We start from the raw sequence: 19,378 nt of genomic DNA, 5'->3' as shown, positions 1-19,378 counted from the left end.
GAAGGAAGGAAGGAAGGGAGGAAGGAAGGGAGGAAAGGAGGAAGGAAGGAAGGAAGGAAGGAAAGTCCTGATGGATAACAGAAAGTAAAGAGAAAAAAAACCTCAGAATGAATAATAAACAGGAACTATTGTCCTGTGACAATGATGGCGAACCTTTTGAGCTCCAAGTGTCAGCATTTTGAAAAACCCTAACTTAACTCTGGTGCCATGTCACATATAGAAATTTTTTGATATTTGCAACCATAGTAAAACAAAGACTTATATTTTTGATATTTATTTTATATATTTAAATGCCATTTAACAAAGAAAAATCAACCAAAAAAATGAGTTCGCGTGTCATAGGTTCGCCATCACTGTCCTATGACATAAGGAACTTCAGATAGAGGATTAATGTATAAGAATGAAAACAATTCAGAATTGTACTACAACAAAGAGAACATTTAGAACCCCACTGTTGGCACTGAGACCTTGGATAACAGAGAATGTGTAATAAGTATGACTCAGGACCCCACCCAGAGACCCAGTGGTTAACTGTAGTACATTTGATTCCAGGTCAGCTACCAGGGAGAGTCAAGGATGCTCAATCCCACTCAGTGGAGGAATTGAATTGCCTAAATTCTTTCTTGATTAATCTGGGGGTCAGGGTGGGAATGATCCAGAGAGGAGTGGACCAAGTGATACAGCTAAGGGGAAGCTAAGAAAGCACAACACAGAGAAAGTTACACAGGGACAGATTCATATCAGGTTTTGGCTCTTGAAAATGATTCTTACGGCAGAATTTTTACAAGCGGGAGTCTATCCAAATGGCGACTGAGTAATGCTCTGGCAAAAAAAAGTCATCTGATAAATAGCTCAAGAAAGGATATTTGAACTTGAAAGGCAAAGCTTTTAGAAGTCACATGATAGCCATTTTCAAAGAAAAAGTTGCAGAATATAGGCCCATCCATAGATTTTCTTTTTCCTCTGAAATTCCAGAAGAATGGGACTAAATGATGCAAATCCTAGGGAGGCAGATGTTGTGTCCAATTAAGAAAGAGCACACAAATGATCAGACATGGCTATAGGTGGGATGGGGAAAAACTGGTGAACTTTCAGCTCTTCCATATTTAATTAGCGGGTGTGTGAACATAGATACAAAACACTTCAATGAGAAGTCAGGTTAAATGTTCTATCAAATCCAGCTCTCCTCTAAGATTCTCAGTTTCCACGACATACATGAAATACTACATGTAGTTAAGATGATGGGGATTATGAATAAAGAAATTGTGGTAGAAGGAGTTTCACAGAGTAAGTAATATTTCACTCAAGCCTTAAAGCACATGTATATTTGGAAAGCAAGAGAAAAGCAGTGAGTGCATTCCAAAGGTGGGGAACCATGCAAAAATGCAAAAGAAGAGAAGCAGAACCGCTTCACGCATCCTGCGCAGATAGACCTGGCTGGACTAGAGTGTTTTTGTTACGAAGCTGTGTTTCAGAAAGTTAAACTATTAGGCATGAGCCCAATAGGAGAATACCTTCAAAGCAGCCGAAATAAACTAACTAACAAATGGGGGGTGGGGGTGTTAATTGCTGGTTCAAAAGAATAAACTAGTCAGATCTGAGTTCAAATTCCAACCCTATCACTTGTTAGCTGTCAGACCTCTCAAAGCCCTAATCCCCTCATCTGTCAAATAGAGACGATGAAGATAATTATCCGCCTCATAGAGTTGTGAGGATTCAATGAGCTACTAAATGTAAAGCCTGGTACCTAGTACGTAATAAATGATCATTATAATTATTTTTATGAGAGAGGGAGCGGTCATGAAGAAAGGGAGAGAGAGAGACAGAGAGAGAGAGAGAGAGAGAGAGAGAGAGAGAGAGAGAGAGACTCTCCAAATGCCCAAGCACAATATAAATATTAAAACAATGATTGATTTGGCCCTGAAACTTAATCTATTATGAACATATCTTCTTAATCTCTGTCCTTGTGAACTGCTTTAGAACTTTGTAAGATGCTGGAAAAAAATAGAAATGTTCTCAGATTTTTTTTTTATTGCATGGTGACAGAAAATCTGCAAAATGGATTTTTCAACCTTTAAGGAACCCACCTGTGAAAATTAAGTAAGCACAGAGGAACTAAGTCTAACTCCCCAAATGACCTACCTCTTTCTGAAAACTAATCAGGTTTTTCTGGAATGACTTTGCTTTTTCATCTGTTCCCCTCAAAAGCTCTACATTTTTATGGAGAGTCTCATTCAGGGCTTGTTCATACTGAAAATTAAAGAATATTGTTAAAATTGTTCATGCCAGAAGGTATTATTTTTATTTTTCAGAATTTTCCAAAATTATCAAGTATCATATGTGCACGTACCTCAGATCTGAAGGTAACTCCTAAGATACCTGCCGCCACCTGCAGGAGCAGGATCAAAAGCAAGCAAATGAAAAACTGAAAAAGAGAAAAAGGAACATACATTATCCCCCAGTGCATTCGGTAACATCTTGGGCATGTCAGCATGGTGCTTCATTCTACAGTCTAGGTCATGTTACAATTTGAAGTAGTAACCATGTCCTTTATTGATTCTAACCTTTGCCTCAAGAAGCAATTCTTGGGACCATTACTACTGAGAAATATTTGTACCAAAGACTGACTATAGAAAGCAGTTAAAAAGAAAAATTATTCATAGATTTGCAGGCATCAGTATGCTGTTGAATGGGGAAAAGTTTCAAAAGTCAGATGAAATTATTTGAATATTATCTTTCTCCTCTTTCTTCCTCAAACACAAACTTCAGAACTGACTACAAAACAACATTTCTACCGCTATCAGAATCACCCAGTCTTGTTATAAATGCAGATTCCCAAACCAGCCTCAGATCTATTAAATCATAATTAAATCATAATTAAATCATAATTAAATCATAAATCACTATAGCCCAGAAATTGATTTTTAAAGCAACCTCTTCAAGTAATTGAATCCCCAATTGCAAATGAAGCCTTATTAATCTAAGGGCAACCACTATGGATGCTAATAAAGTTCTGTTAAAACGCTGTCCTTACCTTCCCTCATAATAAACACTTAAAAAATATTTTTTAGGGAATGACACAATACTTACTTTATGGGAGAAGCAAGTTGAGGTGAATTCTCATAAACACTTATGTCAGATTTATACCTAATAAATATGTGATGGTTTTTCTAATGTGTTTTTTATAACCATTTATTATTTTCTACTCTTTATTTTAAAAGTGGAGTCTGTGGGTTAGCCCGACTGAAGCCATCCTCTTCAAAGCTTTCTAAGTGACAGATCAGATTACCTAACTCTCTTAACATGAAATGTGATTTTGCTACAGTCCATACTCAGACCCATCTCCCAATGTTTACCAAAAGAGCCTCTGCCACTCTAGCCAGACCCAAGGCCTACCAGTTCCCCAAACAGGCCAGCCATGCCCAAAGCCCTATAGTTCCTCCAAAAATCCAGGGTGTTTTTTTCTTAGAAAGCACATCACAACCACATCCGTACAAATACCTTATTTACTTCTGCTTCTGGCTTGAAGTTCCCTCCTATATCCTTGCCCTTTTCTTCTTGGGCCACTCCCACAGTAGCTAATTATTTATTTGTCTGTCTTCTTTAATGGGTTCTAATTGTCTTAATGCTTCTGCATCATTTAGCACAGTATCTGGCATGTAGCAGGTACTCAGCAATAATGAATAAATGAATGCTGAAATTTGTCTTCTCTCAGGGTACCCTCTAATCTAAGCTAAACATATTAGCTTCCAGAATCAAACCTGCTAAACAGAGGTCAAGAGTTTCATCAGTCTTGGCAAGTCCTTTTGGCAGGCGATGGGGTGGGTGTGGGGATTGGCTGGAGAACTCACCACCAGAAGCATGCAGCGGCTCTCTTTCATGGCACCACAGCATCCCAGGAAACCCAGAATCATGATGATAGAACCCACAGCAATCAAGATATTCACAGCAACATAAGGATGCATGCCACCGTCCTCACTGACAAACTGAAAATAAAAAAAAAAAAAGAAATCTGAAAATCCCTTTTCTTGATGTGTTTTAGTCAACAAAAATCCATTGGATGCCTACTATGTGCCTTAGGACCTTAAGATACTTCAATGATTGCCCCTAACCAGTTTGGCTCAGTGGATAGAGCGTGGACCTGCAGACTGAGGGTCCCGGGTCTGATTCCGGTCAAGGGCATATACCTTGGTTGTGGGCACATCCATAGTAGGGGGTGAGCAGGAGGCAGCTGATCAATGTTTCTCTTTCATCGATGTTTCTAACTCTCTATCCCTCTACCTTCCTCTCTGTAAAAAATCAACTATATATATATATGATACTTTAATGATCTACACCAGCAAAAGTATCTGCCCTCAAGGAGCTTACATTCTATTAAGGTTTTACTTATCTGGATAATGTTTCCAACATTATACTTTTCTAAGAGGAACTGGATATTGGATGGAGGCAATGTAAAAGGCTTTGAAACACCAATTATTTTAAATTTAGAAGGACATGTACTTTCACCTATGATGTGCTCTTTGGTTTGCATATTTTGTGTTTTATACATAAAAGTATCATTGTAAAGCATGTGTTTCTATGGCAATTAAATGAAATATAAAGCCCAAGTTTCTCAAACTACTGAGAGACTCAAGAATATGAATGATCTCAAAAATGAATTAATCTCTTATTGAGCTAAATAAGCCACATTCAAACGAGTGATTATTGTATGATTCCATTTATATGATGATCAAGAATGGGTAACTCTAAACTATGATGATAGAAATCAGAGCAGGGGATGACTGTTAGCTGTGTAGGAGAGAAAGGAGGAGCTGACTGCAAAGGGATGAGGGAGCTTTTAGGGGTTAATAAAATGTTTTATACATTGATTATAATAGTAATTTCACAGGTCTATACATTTGCCAAAACAAACAAAAAATTTAAACTAAGAAAAAAAAAATCTAGTACCTGATATTTCATATCAATTCTATCTCCTTGTTCCCAGAAGATATATAGTCCATAGAGTCTTCCAGAAAACTCTTCAATTTGCCTGACTGTTAAGTAACAGAATGTTAAGGGAAAAAATCTTAGGTCCCTATGTGGGGGGTTAGGCTATACAACTTGCATAATTTCATTCCTCTTCCCCACACATACTCTTCTTCATCACCTTCTTAACACCTAGCCTCAATCTACCACTTGCTAGGTGTACTGGTTAATAATGCAGATTTTTTCAATAGATGGAGTTACTCATATGTTGATATATATGCGATTTGATATGTATGTTATTTTGTTGTTTTAACAAGCTTCAAAACTTCATATGCCAAATTTTCTGAAGGTGTTAACATCATGGATATTATTACACTTAAAAATGTCAAATTTCATGCCCCCAAAAAGAGCACTTTAGTACAAAGAGGTACCCTAAAAGACATTCACCTAACCCTCTCTGACATCCTTCTTTTCTGTGTTTATGCTCAGGTTTCTCCTTCTAAAATTGCAACCACTGCTTTCCACTAGTAAAATTGGTTCTTTGCACAGTCTGGATTCTTTGTCACTGACTTTGAATAAATATAAATCAAGCCAATTTAACAGAAGTCAAGCTAGGTAATGTTGTCCTGAAAGATAATGACTTTTGTTCAGGGTTAGAACCTGGCAGAGGACAAGAAGCAAAATGTGACTAAAGATGCTGTCTAGCTCTATGAATTTATTCTTATCCTCAGGGACACTTCTTTAATACATTCAATCTGGGTAATTTCTTAATAGACTAAACACCAAATTTGTTTACCAGAAGCACTGGGGGGAAAGAAAATGTTCCCGTATCAACCAGGACTCTTACCTAATAATAAACAAACATGTAAATTGACCGCCCCCCTGCTATGCCTACCAGCCAATCAGGAGAGTATGCAAATTAACCCAACAAAGATGGCGGTTAATTTGCATACCTATGCGTAAAGCGGCAGAGCAAAGACTGAAGGCTCTGGCCGGAGCGAAGGCCTGGGTCCCGGGTGCCGGAGGAAAATTGGTGCCGGCAGACAGGGGAAGGGAAGGCCTATTGCACAAATCTCTTCATGCAATGGGCCTCTAGTAGTAAAATAAAATAAAATACAGGCTGTACACACATCTTAAAAGGCAAAGCACCCTCTAAATAGGTGGCTGTTATGAGTAATCTCTGTGCTTTAATTTGAGACTCAAAGTCAGACATCAGTTTCTAGAAAACAGAGAGTCTGTGCATCTTCAAATACCATCAACAGGCTCAAAGTTCAAAGCCCAAGGCCATTAGGAAGTTACAGTTACATTTATCAGCATAAAACAACACATGAAATCCTGATGGATTAGAATGTTATCAACTAGTTGCCACACCTGTCCCTCACCCAATTTCTTCAACAGGATAAGACACAGAATGAGGAAGCAGCTAATTCCCACTGTGATTCTCTGGTTTCTCTAATGGTAGAAATCATACTTTTAAATGAAAATAAATAAGAGAGAGAGAGAGGGGAAGGGAAGGAAGGACAGAAGGAAGAAAAGGAAGGAAGAAGGAAGGAAAGAAGGAAGGAAGGAAGGAAGGAAGGAAGGAAGGAAGGAAGGAAGGAAAGATAGAAGGGGAAAGCCATCCATTTAGAATAAGTGTTAATTTTCTTGTAATCTTTCTTTCAACTAGGCTATATCCAAAGGCATTTAGCTGCACCACAGTATAATAAGAATTCATGGAAAATGCTTTACCTGTACAGTACAGGGAGTATAGTCAATAGAATTGTAATAACTATGTATGGTGTCAAAGGAGACTTGACTTATTGGGGGATCACTTCATAAGTTATATAAATGTCTACCCACTATGATATACACCTAAAACTAACATAATATTGAATGTAAACGTCAATTGAAAAATTAAACAAAAAATTAATTAAAAAATGCATTACCTTAATTGCTAGCTTAATAATAACTTAATAATCATCAAATAAAAGTCAGCATTTCTCTTAGAGGAAACTTTTTGGTAAAGTTCCTTGGAAAGGCCCTAGCAATAGATAATGTGATCCTGAGTAGTGGCAAAAGCCCAGACAACAAAGAACAAGAAAACTGTCCCTAGGGCAGTAAGGATATTACTTTGAAGGGTGGAATGACTCTGAGAAGATAGGAGAGAAAAGGGAAGCAGGGAAGCAGGAAATAGTGCCAGGCATGATGTTGGGTCAAACTAATAGAACCCCCTCCTACACACACACACACACACACACACACACACACCCTCACCCTTTTCCCCAAACACACATTCTTTCCACATTTGTGACACGATGATGTGGAACAGAAACAGTGCATGTGGAATCCAAAAATTGGACACAGAGCTAAATATATGAACTAAACGTCCTCTAGACCTATGGAAATCTGGGTAAGAGCTTTGCCACAGGACAATGCACAGTGTGTGTTGAGGGGGAAGGGGCATGCTAATCCTATCTAGATAGCAAGGAGCTGGAAATCCCCAGCCCACTGCTGAGTTACCCCAGTGTGACCAGCCTCCTGCTGTTACCAGCAGTTACCCTCATTGCCGGTGGCCACAGGTAACTACCAACCATCTTTGTACACTGCTGCCTTTCAAACACAGATTCAAAGTCTCCAAGAGGACTTCTTACCTTCTTTCCTTTGGACCACCACCCCACCTTGGGATCAGCCAAATGACTGCCAATACCTTATACTACAAAAACCATTCCTGGTGGGGAGGAAAGGTGATCATTATCGTCCAGCTACACTTCAGGCTGGCCTTAAGCACATGAAGGAAAAGGCTCACTTCCACTCAGGCCCCTTCCCACCTCCACTTTCTTTGCGATCTTCCTATTTTTGGGATAAATAACACCTCCATTCTCCAGAAGAACTAATCCATGCCCAACACAGGCAGGCACATAGTGAGTACTTTTGATTAATTAAATTTAAGTATATTAAAAAATCACTTACCAATGTAAATAATTATATGAGTCAGTTAAGGAAAATGCTATAGAAACATTTATTATAGTCGTAACTCTCATCATTATAGGAAAAATGATCTACTTAGGGACAGGAGAGGTTTGTATTTATTTATTTACCTCTTGCTCAAATTTGCTTACTCGTAGCCATATTGCCAATGCCAGGATCAAGATGCCACATAGCTGCAGGAAAAGAAAAAAACATATATTAGAGTACAACTAAGATAAACTGCAACTCTTATCCCATATACCCCCAGGCATCTGGTTACAATACTCTGTCTGTTAATTATACCTTTAAACCCTAAAAGACATAAATAGGGCATATTCCCATGCAGATAACTGCTAAAATGATCCGTCATAATTGGTAAGTTTGATAAGAATAATGTTTCCCATCTACAGTCTAGTCATAGGTCTAGGACAAAAAATCATCTACAATGATTTTCCATTTTTCAACCCTAACTCGGTGGTTTTGCTAGATTTTAACCTACAAAAGATAAATCACAACAGTTTAAAGACAAAATATCCTTATTAGATAAGGATAAAATAGCCTTATTAGGCCCTAGATTGTCTCTGAGACGCTATCTTAGACCAAAATAAGGAGAATAACTGACTAATTACCAAACATTAGTCAAGATCCAAGAAACAAGAAGTTGGATAGATAAAGAAAAGTAGAACATTTGACAAAATTTGCAGTTACGCAACAAGCATTCATAGCACTTTCTGTACCCAAATAAACTCTTTTAAAATAAGCTTTTAGGTAGTAAAGATTACTCGGAGAAGAGCAACAATGAGGAACAGTACTTAAAGTCTTAAATTCCATAAATGACTTTACCAGATTATTTAATGTGGACCAAGGCCAAAACATAAAATGTGAAACACATTTTACTTTCGTGTAAGGAAAACCCCTGTCTTTAGGGTTGTTTTTTTTTCTTTTTTTAAGATATTTATGTTGTGGTCTCAAAAAAAAAAAAATCAAAGGTCTATTATTAGATATAGATGTTGAGAACAAACTAGGTAACATACCAAATACAGCAGGCCTTGGAGGACTTTCTAGACTATTCTGACCTTATGGTGCTCTGACACAGACCTGGCTGAGTCCCCCCAAAGCCCAGGGACCCTGCAGTATCATTGCTTTCATGCACAGTTGGACCACATGTCTGGAATCCCAAAGCAACAGTTTCATTTCCAATGGCTTTTCATTAAGTTTGCTATGGAAGTAGAGTCAAGGGCTTTGATGAGGAATAGCAAGTGCCATGAGTAGCTGAATAACCCGAAAATCGGTGTTCCCTAAAAGAACTAAAAAATCATCTAGGTTCAAACCCTTCTTTTCAGGTACAGAAACTAGAACCTTTAGCAGATCACAGTCATATCGTGAAAATCCAGCACTGCAGCTGATCCAGTCCTGCCTCTATTGCATGCTTCTACTCCTACAAAATAAGGAATGCAATGGAAAACCAACGCTCTTTATCCAGTCACCAAGTCAGCTGTACAATTTAATTATCTCATAGGCACACACTGTAAAATACAAACCATTCTTTGGAGCCCGAGAACCCTCCTTTTTTCCTCTCCCTGTCTAACCTAGTTCTAATTTCATTTGCAGATGAAGATAAAATACTCATGTTAGCAGTTCTTTGTTAATAAGTAAATCTGTAAGAATTTATGTCAAATAATAATGAGACTCTCTGGTATTATCTGTAATTTTATAGCAGTTGGATTTTTTTTATTTTCTTTGTTCACTGATATTTTCTTTCTTTTTCTTCTTTTGTACGAAGGCTTACATTGATTATCTTAATAGTTGCTCTGGCTTTTAGATTTAATTAAAAACAGTATTAATTATCTAAATAGATATGATTATCATCCTTATCTGATATTTATTGATGTCACTATTAAGAAAATTTTAAGAATTCTAAGAGACTAAGAGTATAAGATTGTTTAAACCCTTACTTTCTTTTTGTTTCTATGTGATCTGTAAGTTCACGTTTTCAATGTATTTAGACATCAAATTATTCCAAAATCTTTTGAAATCAATCATATTTCCCCCTCAAATGATAACTTTTAGTCTTCTCAACCACTGGCAATTACCTGTTACATTAACATTTAAAGGAAAGATATGAAAACAATGAGATGCCACTACACACCTATTAGAATGGCCAGAATCAGAACACTGACCATCCCAAAAGCTGTTAAGGATGCGGAGTGACAGGATTTCTCATTCATTGCTGATGGGAAGCAAAGTGGTACAGCTATCTTGGAAGACAATCTGGCAATTTCTCACAAGCTACATATACTCTTACCATGTGATCCAGCAATAATGTTTTTTGGTATTTATCCAAAGGAGTTGAAAAACCTGCTCAAGGATATTTATAGCAGCTTTATTCATAATTGCTAAAACTTGAAAGCCACCAAGATGTTCTTCTTTATGTACATCCAGGCAATGGAATATTACTCAGAGCTAAAAAGAAATGAGCACCCTAGCTGGTTTGGCTCAGTGGAATAGAGCACCGGCCTGCGGACTGAAGGGTCTCGGGTTCGATTCCAGTCAAGGGCACATGCCTGGGTTGCTGGCTCTATCCCCATTAGAGGGCATGCAGGAGGCAGCTGATCAATGATTCTCTTTCCCCCTCCCTTCCTCTCTGAAATCAATAAAAAAATATTTAAAAAAATAAAAAATAAAAATAAAAATAAATGAGCTGTCAAGCCATGAAAGAATATAGAGAAAGCTTAAATGCATATTACTAGGTGAAAAAAGCCAATCTGAAAATGCTACATACAGCATGATACCAACTATATGACATTTGGAAAAAGGCAAAACTATGGGGTAAGTAAAAAGATCAGGGATTGCCCTGGCAGTGTTGCCCAAGGTTAGAGCATCAACAGAATACTGAGGTTAGATTCCAGGTCAAGGGCACATATCTGGGTTGCAGTGGTGGGTGCATGTCTGCTGTGTGTGTGTGTGTGTGTCTCCCTCATACCGATATTTCTCTCTCTCTCTCTCTCTCCCTTCTTCCTTCCCTTCTTGTCCACTCTCTCTAAAAATCAATGGGAAAAAATATCCTCAGGTAGGGATTAACAACAACAACAACAAAAATCAGGGATTGCTGGAGGGAGGATGAAATGAATGGGCAGAGCACAGAAGATTTTAGGCCTGTGAATCAATACTCTGTATAATAATAGAATGGATATATGTCAATGTCATTATACATGTGTTCAAACTCCTATACAAGACTAAGAGTGACCCCTAATATAAACTATGGTCTTTGGACAATTATAATGTGTCAATGTTGGTTCAACAATTGTAAACAAATGTACCACTGTAGCAATATCAATAATGGGGGAAGCTATGCATGTGTGGGGATCAGGAGTACATGGGAAATCTCTGTATTTTCTTCATTTTGCTGTGAACTTAAAACTGCTCTAACAAATTACAGTCTTTTTAAAAATAAAAATAAAGAGTATTCAATTATTTCAGAAGTCAAGAATATTTTGCCCAACTTCAATCTTCCCAATTAGATCAATATTCTTGAAGTTGGCCAAACTATCATTTCCATCACTTCTTCAAACATTATCATTAAAAACAAGAAATAAACGCTCAAAATATATCATCCTCATCTTATTGAAGAAATTCATATGTAAAAATCAGAGTCTTAATAACATGAAATCATTTATAAATCTGTTAAATGACTTTAAAAGTAAATTGATTTTCTGTCGAGAACAATCTGTGTCAGGATTGATACCAGCCTAATTTATCCCAATTGTTTTTAGATTGGTAAGAATAGTTCTTGGAGCTCTTTTCCAGTTTGTATTTGAAGGTTTGTTCCCAATCCAATAAATCAAAGAGGTATATACAAATTGTCCCTCACGCGTAACGCCGTCACAAGATGGCTGAGCCCACAGCAGAGGCGGGGTTCCTGTAACCAGCCATAACGAGCGATCAGCATGGACCTGAGGCTGCACCCCCTGCCCAGTGAGGCTTGACAGGGGACCTCAGGCCACGCCCCCGGCCCTGGCGCCAGGCCGAGGGACCTGAGGCTGCGCCCCCTCTTCGGCAGGGTTTGACAGGGGATCTGAGGCTGAGCCCCCCACCCGGCAGGGCTTGATAGGGGACCTAAGGCTGAGCCCCCACCCGGTGGGGCTTGACAGGGAACCTGAGGATGCACCTCCTGTCCAACGCCGAGCCAGGGGATCTGAGGCTGTGCCCCTCGCCTGGTGGGGCTTGACAGGGGTGGGGCCAGCCAGGTCTGGATCTCACCTATTGGGGGTGGGTCTGGCCGGGTCTGGGTCTCCTGCAATTTTGAGGAGTGTGCAGGTCGGTAGGAGCTTGACTCTGGGTCCCGCAGTGCACCCCAAACTCTGACAGGAGGAAGATTTTCATATACATTTTACTAATTTTCTTTCATCTCTGACACTTCTATTATAGAGAAAGGGCAAATAGCAGTATTAAAATATTTCCTCTAATTAATTCCCTTTTAATGTGCATGAATTCAATGTGCACCGGGCCACGAGTCTTTTTATAATGTTTTAAATAATTGGGAATATAAATTAAGAAAAACATGTCTAGCTCTGTCCTTTCTGTTGATAAGACTATAAAAGGAAATGGGTTATGTGGGGCCCCCAGGTTAGCTGAACTACAGAACTGACTAGGTTTACTTCCACTCCCATCCCAACCCCCAATGAGTTATTGCAGTTGTCACTCGGCTCTCATGGGACATCTTTCTTTCCTTTTCAAAATATTTTTTATGAATTTTTTTTTTTCCTCTAGAGAGAGGAAGAGAGAAAGAGAGAAAGAGAGAAATATTGATGCAAAAGAGAAACATCAATCCCCTGCCTCCCACAATTACCCCGACCAGGGATCAAACTTGCAACTTGCGTATGTGCCCTGTTTGGAAATCACACCGGGCCGGTACATAGGCCAATGCTCAACCAACTGAGCCACACTGGCCAGGGCAGGACATCTTTCTTTTTATGGAATTAGGATGCTGTTGGTCTGAGCCAGCATGCTAAGAAATGAGGTAATTTTGGTTTGCTTATGAGCATGCTGTGGACAAAATTATATTGGGATGTTGGAAGTCCTAACTCTGTACACATGGAGGGAGGAGAGGCCATATAAGAACACAAAAGAAGGCAGCCATTTGCAAGCTGGGAAGAGAGGCCTCAGCAGAAACCAAATTAGATCTTAAACATGATCTTAGACTTCCAGCCTCCAGGACTGTGAGAAAAAAAAAAAATCTGTTGTTTAACCTACTAACTCTACACTGTCTTGTTATGGCAGCCCAAGCCCACTAATACAGGGCAGGAAGAAAATGGGAAGCCACATCCAGAGCACAAACAAATGGTATAGAACAAGCCCCTTTGTCCTCTTCTCAGATAATGTGTCCTCCAACCGTCCTTACTCACTCTCTCTCAATCCTATCTTTTTATTTGGGTGATTATCAAAGTGTTTTTAAAGAATGTCAGAAATGGAAGAAGGGCATGGTGCTGTGCTAAGAGGAAGAGTATATTATGAGCTATGTCATTATTGATCCAAAATAGACACTTTTAAGATAAACTTAAGGGACATCTTATGCTGCTCCTGAGAGGTCACAAATGAATAAGAAAATATCCGAATGGATACTGTGGAGAACCACAAGGTTTGTTTATACAATAACCCAGAGCACAAGAGATCATGAGTACAGTCCTAACATTTTGGGACAGTGCTACTGTTGTTCATTTTCAAGCTTCCTCTTTTATTAACCATGACTCAAACATCTAGTTCAATTGCATTGTAGTAAGATAATATAGCCTGTGAAATCATTGCTCATGAGAATTTTTATAATTGATTGTTGATATAATTGATATAATCAATCGTTGTTCTGTTCTCTGTTCTCTCACTCTCTCATCTCCTTTCCCATCATTTATCTCTTTTTGATTCTCCTCTGGCAGAGCTTCTCAATTTGGGACTCTATTTTACCGTCTCCATGTAATGTGATTGATTTCTGGAGTGGATTTTAATTCTATCATTGTGTTTCTGGCTTACTCAAAGTACTTCTTTATTTTATCCATTTTCCTGTTCTTCTCATCCTATGGTTTCCCAGTTAACTTTATCTTCTCTTATGACCTCCAGCCACCATTTAATGGGGGGTTATTTCTTGCATTGCATGTGGATACCAATTTCCTGATACTTTTTCAGGATGCTGGAGTGTTTTTTTCAGGGGTGTGCACTTGTCCTCTAAGGCTTCAGAGTGACATTCCCTTTCACTGGTTCAATGGGTTTTTGTTTTTTTTAATCAGCACTTATATTGATTTTCCCTTATTCACTATTTTTTTTATTTTAAAAAATTGTTTTTATTGATTTTAGAGAGGAAGGGAGAGTGAGAGAGACAGAAACATCAATGATGAGAGGGAATCATTGATTGGCTGCCTCCTGCATGCCCTCCACTAGGGACTGAGCACGCATGCACCCCCGGCATGTACCCTGTCCAGAAATCAAACCATGACCTCCTGGTTCCTAGGTCAACACTCAACCACTGAGCCATGTTGGCCAGCCCTTATTCATTCTTTATTGAACCTGTTCTAATTTCTTATTAATTTGCCTCACTCTCTAACAACAGGGGAGATGTTAATTCTCAGATCTGCTGTTGGAGGGAGATTGCTGTGCATTTTCTCTGCAGGTATGGCCTAATGCCATTCTGACTTACTACAGAGATGGCCCCAGCTGTCAGATAATATTGAATTTTCTGATGCTCTAAACCAAGGGAGTAAATTAAAACCTTCAATTCGTAGCAGGCTCTACTACTGCGAGTGATATTTTGGGTTTTCTATCTTCCCTATTAATATGTGTGAAATACACAGTGGCATGTCTCTATGGTTGCATTCGTGTGCATTTCCTAAATCTCTGATGTAAGCCAAGAACCCCGTATAACTACTGCAAATTCTAACTTTAAATATCTCTAAGCTTAAGGGAAAGAAATCAACCACATCTCCTTCTGACACAAATAGGTCCTGGGTAAGCATACTTCAGGTTATCTTTCCTGAACTGAAGCTTAAAATCACTAAAATTCACACAACTTCAAAATATATAAAGGGAGATGAATGTTCAGCATTTGGTTGGCATCCTGCCCCAGGCCCCCATCCCTCGCTTCCGGCTCTGTCTTAAATTTTGAGGGGCATAACGGAATGGGTAGGGATAGCTCAGCTTGCAAGCCAGATCTGTTTACAATTTGTTCTCATTCCTGGCAAATAGCTCCCTCTTGATCACTCCTGCAGAAGGGTTTGTGCAGACCCTGGAAACAGGGCCATTTGGGGAGGGAAATTGTGGTCTTGGGTGCGCAAAGTAGAGGTTGAATTTAGGGTAAGCATATTCTTCTAGCTATAAGATTATACAGATTTCTTGCACTATGAGGCTAGAGGAGAATCAGAGGAGGACTAAAATTATATTTAAAGATCATCATGTATAAAATACTATCACACCAGATTCCAATACTTTTAAATTAAAAAGCAGTATGATGGTTGGACTTGGGGAAAATACCATTAACTGAACTATAATTGCCTTTCAATCCTTGGTTATAGGCATTCATAAAACATCTCAGTGAATCCTGAAAAAGAAAATTATCACGCTCATTTTACAAGTGCAGAGACCAGGGCACAGAAAAGTCAGGGAACACATTCCAGGCCACAAAGCGATATGGGTGAATTCAGGAGTTGAATCTGTCTGTCTATTTACAAAACATGCTTTCTTTCCATTCCCTTAATTTATGATAGAAGAATTTCTGCCTTATGACATCTTACTCCTCTTCTGTTTGAAAATCCAGCACTGTAATGTATTCATCACTGCGCACAATGGTTTTATATTTTTGTCTCATAGAAATGCCTATATACCTGACATCTTACTCCTCTTCTGTTTGAAAATCCAACACTGTAATGTATTCATCACTGTGCACAATGGTTTTATATTTTTGCCTCATAGAAATGCCTATATATCCCAGTCAGGACATGTACCTGGATTGTGGGCTCGATCCTCAGTAGGGAGTGTGCAGGAGGCAGCTGATGAATAAGTCTCTTTCATCATTGATGTTTCTCTCTCTATCCCTCTCCCTTCCTCTCTGAAATCAATAAAAATATATCTTTTTAAAATGCCTATACAATGTTGGCTGAAGTGTTTGTTTTTTTAAACATTTATTTAGTGTTATTCTGAGTTCTTTATAGAAATTAAATCACTTAATCTCACAACAACCCCATGAGGTAGATACCACTACTACCCCCATATTACAGATGAGGAACAGTGAGGCACAGACAAGTTAACTAACTTCCCCGTCACACAGCTGGTGAGGAAGCAGCTGAGGTTAGCCTGAGCTCTCAACCACTGAGCTCCAGTGCCTTTTGTCACTGTAACAGTTCCACACTGATTGCATACTGGCAGACAACTGCTTTATTTACAAAGCTCACACGTTTCTGCCATGGTCAAATCTTTATCTTGAGGGAATTTATCAGCTGACAGAATGAAATATAATTGTGCCCTATTTTCTAATACAGCCTATCTCCTAGTTATGTCTGTTCTGCATCAACTTTTTTAATTGCTCTCAGAACATCTAATCTAGAGACCCAGGCACCACATAAAATACAATGATGAACATCAAAATGCTGGTTTCTGGACACTCTCCAAACTCTAGCTTCCCGCTGCTCTCTTCAAACTGCTTCATGCAGGGGCTTCCCTCACTTGCTGATCCATTTGACTTTACACCTTAGCTCCTCCTTCTTACCTCACCTCATTTGCCATTGGTAATGATCCTTCACTCTGCTTTCCTTCATACAGGGCTGGCCTCCCCATGGCCCTCTGCCACTGGCAATAGCTCCTCTGCACCCATGGGCCCCAGGTCCTGTGCTCCATGCTTCCCCAGACTCTTAAGACACCCGAAGCATCTACAGTACTCCCAAGCCTGACTTATCTGAGAGGAGCATGAGAAAATGTGGGCAGTTCATCTGTTTTGACAAGACTAAAGAAATAGGTTTTGTACCTATCATTTATCTATCATTTATAGCATTTGCAAGTCACTGTAACGCACACCACCCTCTAGCATGAGTGATTAGAAGCGATATTCACTTACACATGTTTTCCTTCAATTACTAATTCTAACAAATGGAAATCACGGCATATTTGTGTGGCATATCTCAAGTTCTCTCACGAAAGAAGCCGGTATGTTTAACTTAAGTGATCATATGCATATCTTGCAGATATTTCAACATCTGGCCCTACTTTGCAAAGGCTTAGTTTCACAAGTTACACCAGAAAGAATGCATTTGAAAACATAAGGCCCTGGATATCTATACGAAAACCACATCAGTGGGACCCTTGAAATTTTGTGTAAGTAAACATTGGGAATGTGACAAATTGCTAATTTCCTATGAAGGACAGTAAAATTCCAGCTGAGAACTCTGGGTTGTGGGTAGGGAGAAGAATAGAAATGGGAAAGGCTCGCTAACCTCAGAGACTGCTCCTGCTGTCTAGATTTTGAATGAAAACATGTTGCCTGGAGGCTGAGAAGTTATCATTGGTCTTTATAACTGTTGCTCACCCAAAGCCTCCATTTCAAGATGCTCATATACAGATTGTAGATCTCAGCACTCTGCTGGTGGTAAGAACAAGGCCTTTAGCCCAGGGAAGTTAGTAATGTCTAACTGAAATCTACAGCACCAGACTTTGTCTTCATTATCAGAAAAACAAAGAAATAATGGTACCCATAAAATAATCAGAGCACCCCAGGAAAGCAACAGTAATGTCAAGTAACAGCATGGTACAGATGTCTCCAACTCACTTTGAACTCTGCTCTTAAGTGTATCCCGCTGAACCTATGGCATACCCATTTCTTACACTGTCTTTATCATAGTAGTTTAAAATTTGGATTTATTCCAAATTCCTGCTTACCTATTTATTCTGACCTCTGATGTATTCACTTTGTATGCTGTATTTTTACAACAGCGCTATATTTCCACCGTTTTACAATGTCATAATGAGGATTGCTACTGGTTTGAGTACTTTGGGACATGTTATTAAAATAGGAGCCATGCACTTATTGGCATATTCATATTTTGGTTTGTTTAAATGAGATGCATTCTGTATCATGAAAAGACAATGGTTACAGTTTTCTTAAAAAATGGGTATCAGGATTTCTTGGAAAAATAGCTGAGTCCAGGCTGGGGCAGGAAATAGGGAAGTGAGCCTGAAATATTTTGTCATACCTAATAGTGAAGAAGTTATCAAAGTTCTAAGGATCACGGTAAAAGAACTCAGGAGACAACTTTTAAGGATGCTCCCACTGGCCAAAGATGGAATAAATTATACATCAATGAGGATGAGAACTCTGATGGTATTTAAATGTATTACTTCATAGGCTACTTAAAGAAATACTTGCTTATCACTGTTGTCTGATACCAAAAACTTAACTCATCATTTTGAAATCTGCTGGGTAAAGAGTAAGAAACATTTGTGCTGCTTTTTTAAAATAAAAACTGAGAGAGGCTAAGGGAAAAACCAAGATGGCGGCATAGGTTAACGCAGGAGATTGCTGCCTTGAACAACCAAATCAAAATACACCTAAAAGATGGAACGGACATCATCCAGAACCACAGGGAGGCTGGCTGAGTGGAAATTCTACAACTAGGAGGAAAGAGAATATCATACCCAGACTCAGAGGAGGCGCAGTGCTGAAGTGAAACACTGAGGTACAGAGTACGCGCAGAGCGGGCTGGCGGCAGAGGGCGCGTTGGTGTTTTCAATCAGGAGGGAGTTTCAGACTCTGAGCTCCAGATCCAGGAGAGTCTCTAGGGACCCAGACTCAAACTGAAGTAGCGGGACTGTCTGGCTTCGGTCAGAACTAGAAGGCAACTTTCTCTCTAAGGTTTGCAGCAGTTGCTGGGATTCTGTAAGGCAGAGCCCCTAGGGATGGAACTGAGAGCTGCCATAACTGCTCTCACCAGCCCACCCTGTTGATCCCGTGTGACCACCCGCCCCGCCCAAGCCCTGCGCAGAGCAGTTCCGTTTGCCAGATAGCCTCAGGCAAAGGCTAGATTAGCACCTCCCTAGAGGATAGAAGTTTTCCCACTGCAGACACAGCTGATTCTCACAGCCAGTTGGCCTGGAGGTCAAATCCCCCTAGTATTAACTATAACAATCAAGGTTTAACTACAGGAAGGCTGCACACAAAGACCACTAGGGGGTGCACCAAGAAAGTATAAAAAATGCGGAGACAAAGAAACAGGACAAAACTGTCAATGGAGGATATTGAGTTCAGAACCACACTTTTAAGGTCTCTCAAGAACTGTCTAGAAGCCGCCGATAAAGTTATTGAGATCCTCAACAAATCTAATGAGACCCTCGATGTTATGATAAAGAACCAACTAGAAATTAAACATACACGGACTGAAATAACGAATATTATACAGACTCCCAACAGCAGACCAGAGGAGCGCAAGAATCACGG

General features: G+C 39.3%; 1 protein-coding gene and 1 long non-coding RNA gene across 5 annotated transcripts in view; one reads left to right on the top strand and one right to left on the bottom strand.

Annotated features, from left to right (window-relative positions):
* The window catches only part of TSPAN8 (tetraspanin 8), a 49,079-nt gene that overhangs the window by 9,825 nt on the left and 19,876 nt on the right, over positions 1 to 19,378 (bottom strand). For 3 of the 4 annotated variants that reach the window (XM_015561345.1, XM_006759741.2, XM_015561344.1), the window contains 4 exons: positions 8,046 to 8,108; positions 3,852 to 3,986; positions 2,351 to 2,425; positions 2,143 to 2,250 (listed from right to left, as the gene is read on the bottom strand). In XM_015561345.1, coding sequence (XP_015416831.1) covers positions 2,143 to 2,250; positions 2,351 to 2,425; positions 3,852 to 3,986; positions 8,046 to 8,108 — 381 coding nt within the window. Of the gene's footprint in view, positions 1 to 2,142; positions 2,251 to 2,350; positions 2,426 to 3,851; positions 3,987 to 4,947; positions 5,034 to 8,045; positions 8,109 to 19,378 lie in introns of all 4 variants that reach the window. The other variant, XM_015561346.1, reaches the window with a different exon arrangement.
* On the top strand, positions 8,048 to 11,295 carry LOC107182472. Its single transcript, XR_001513188.1, has 3 exons — positions 8,048 to 8,138; positions 9,290 to 9,296; positions 11,285 to 11,295. It is a non-coding gene; the product is annotated as an uncharacterized LOC107182472 (long non-coding RNA).

Source organism: Myotis davidii, unplaced genomic scaffold (assembly GCF_000327345.1).
Source record: "Myotis davidii unplaced genomic scaffold, ASM32734v1 scaffold54, whole genome shotgun sequence".
Lineage (NCBI taxonomy): Eukaryota > Metazoa > Chordata > Mammalia > Chiroptera > Vespertilionidae > Myotis > Myotis davidii.
This window is presented reverse-complemented; position numbering and strand designations above follow the sequence as displayed.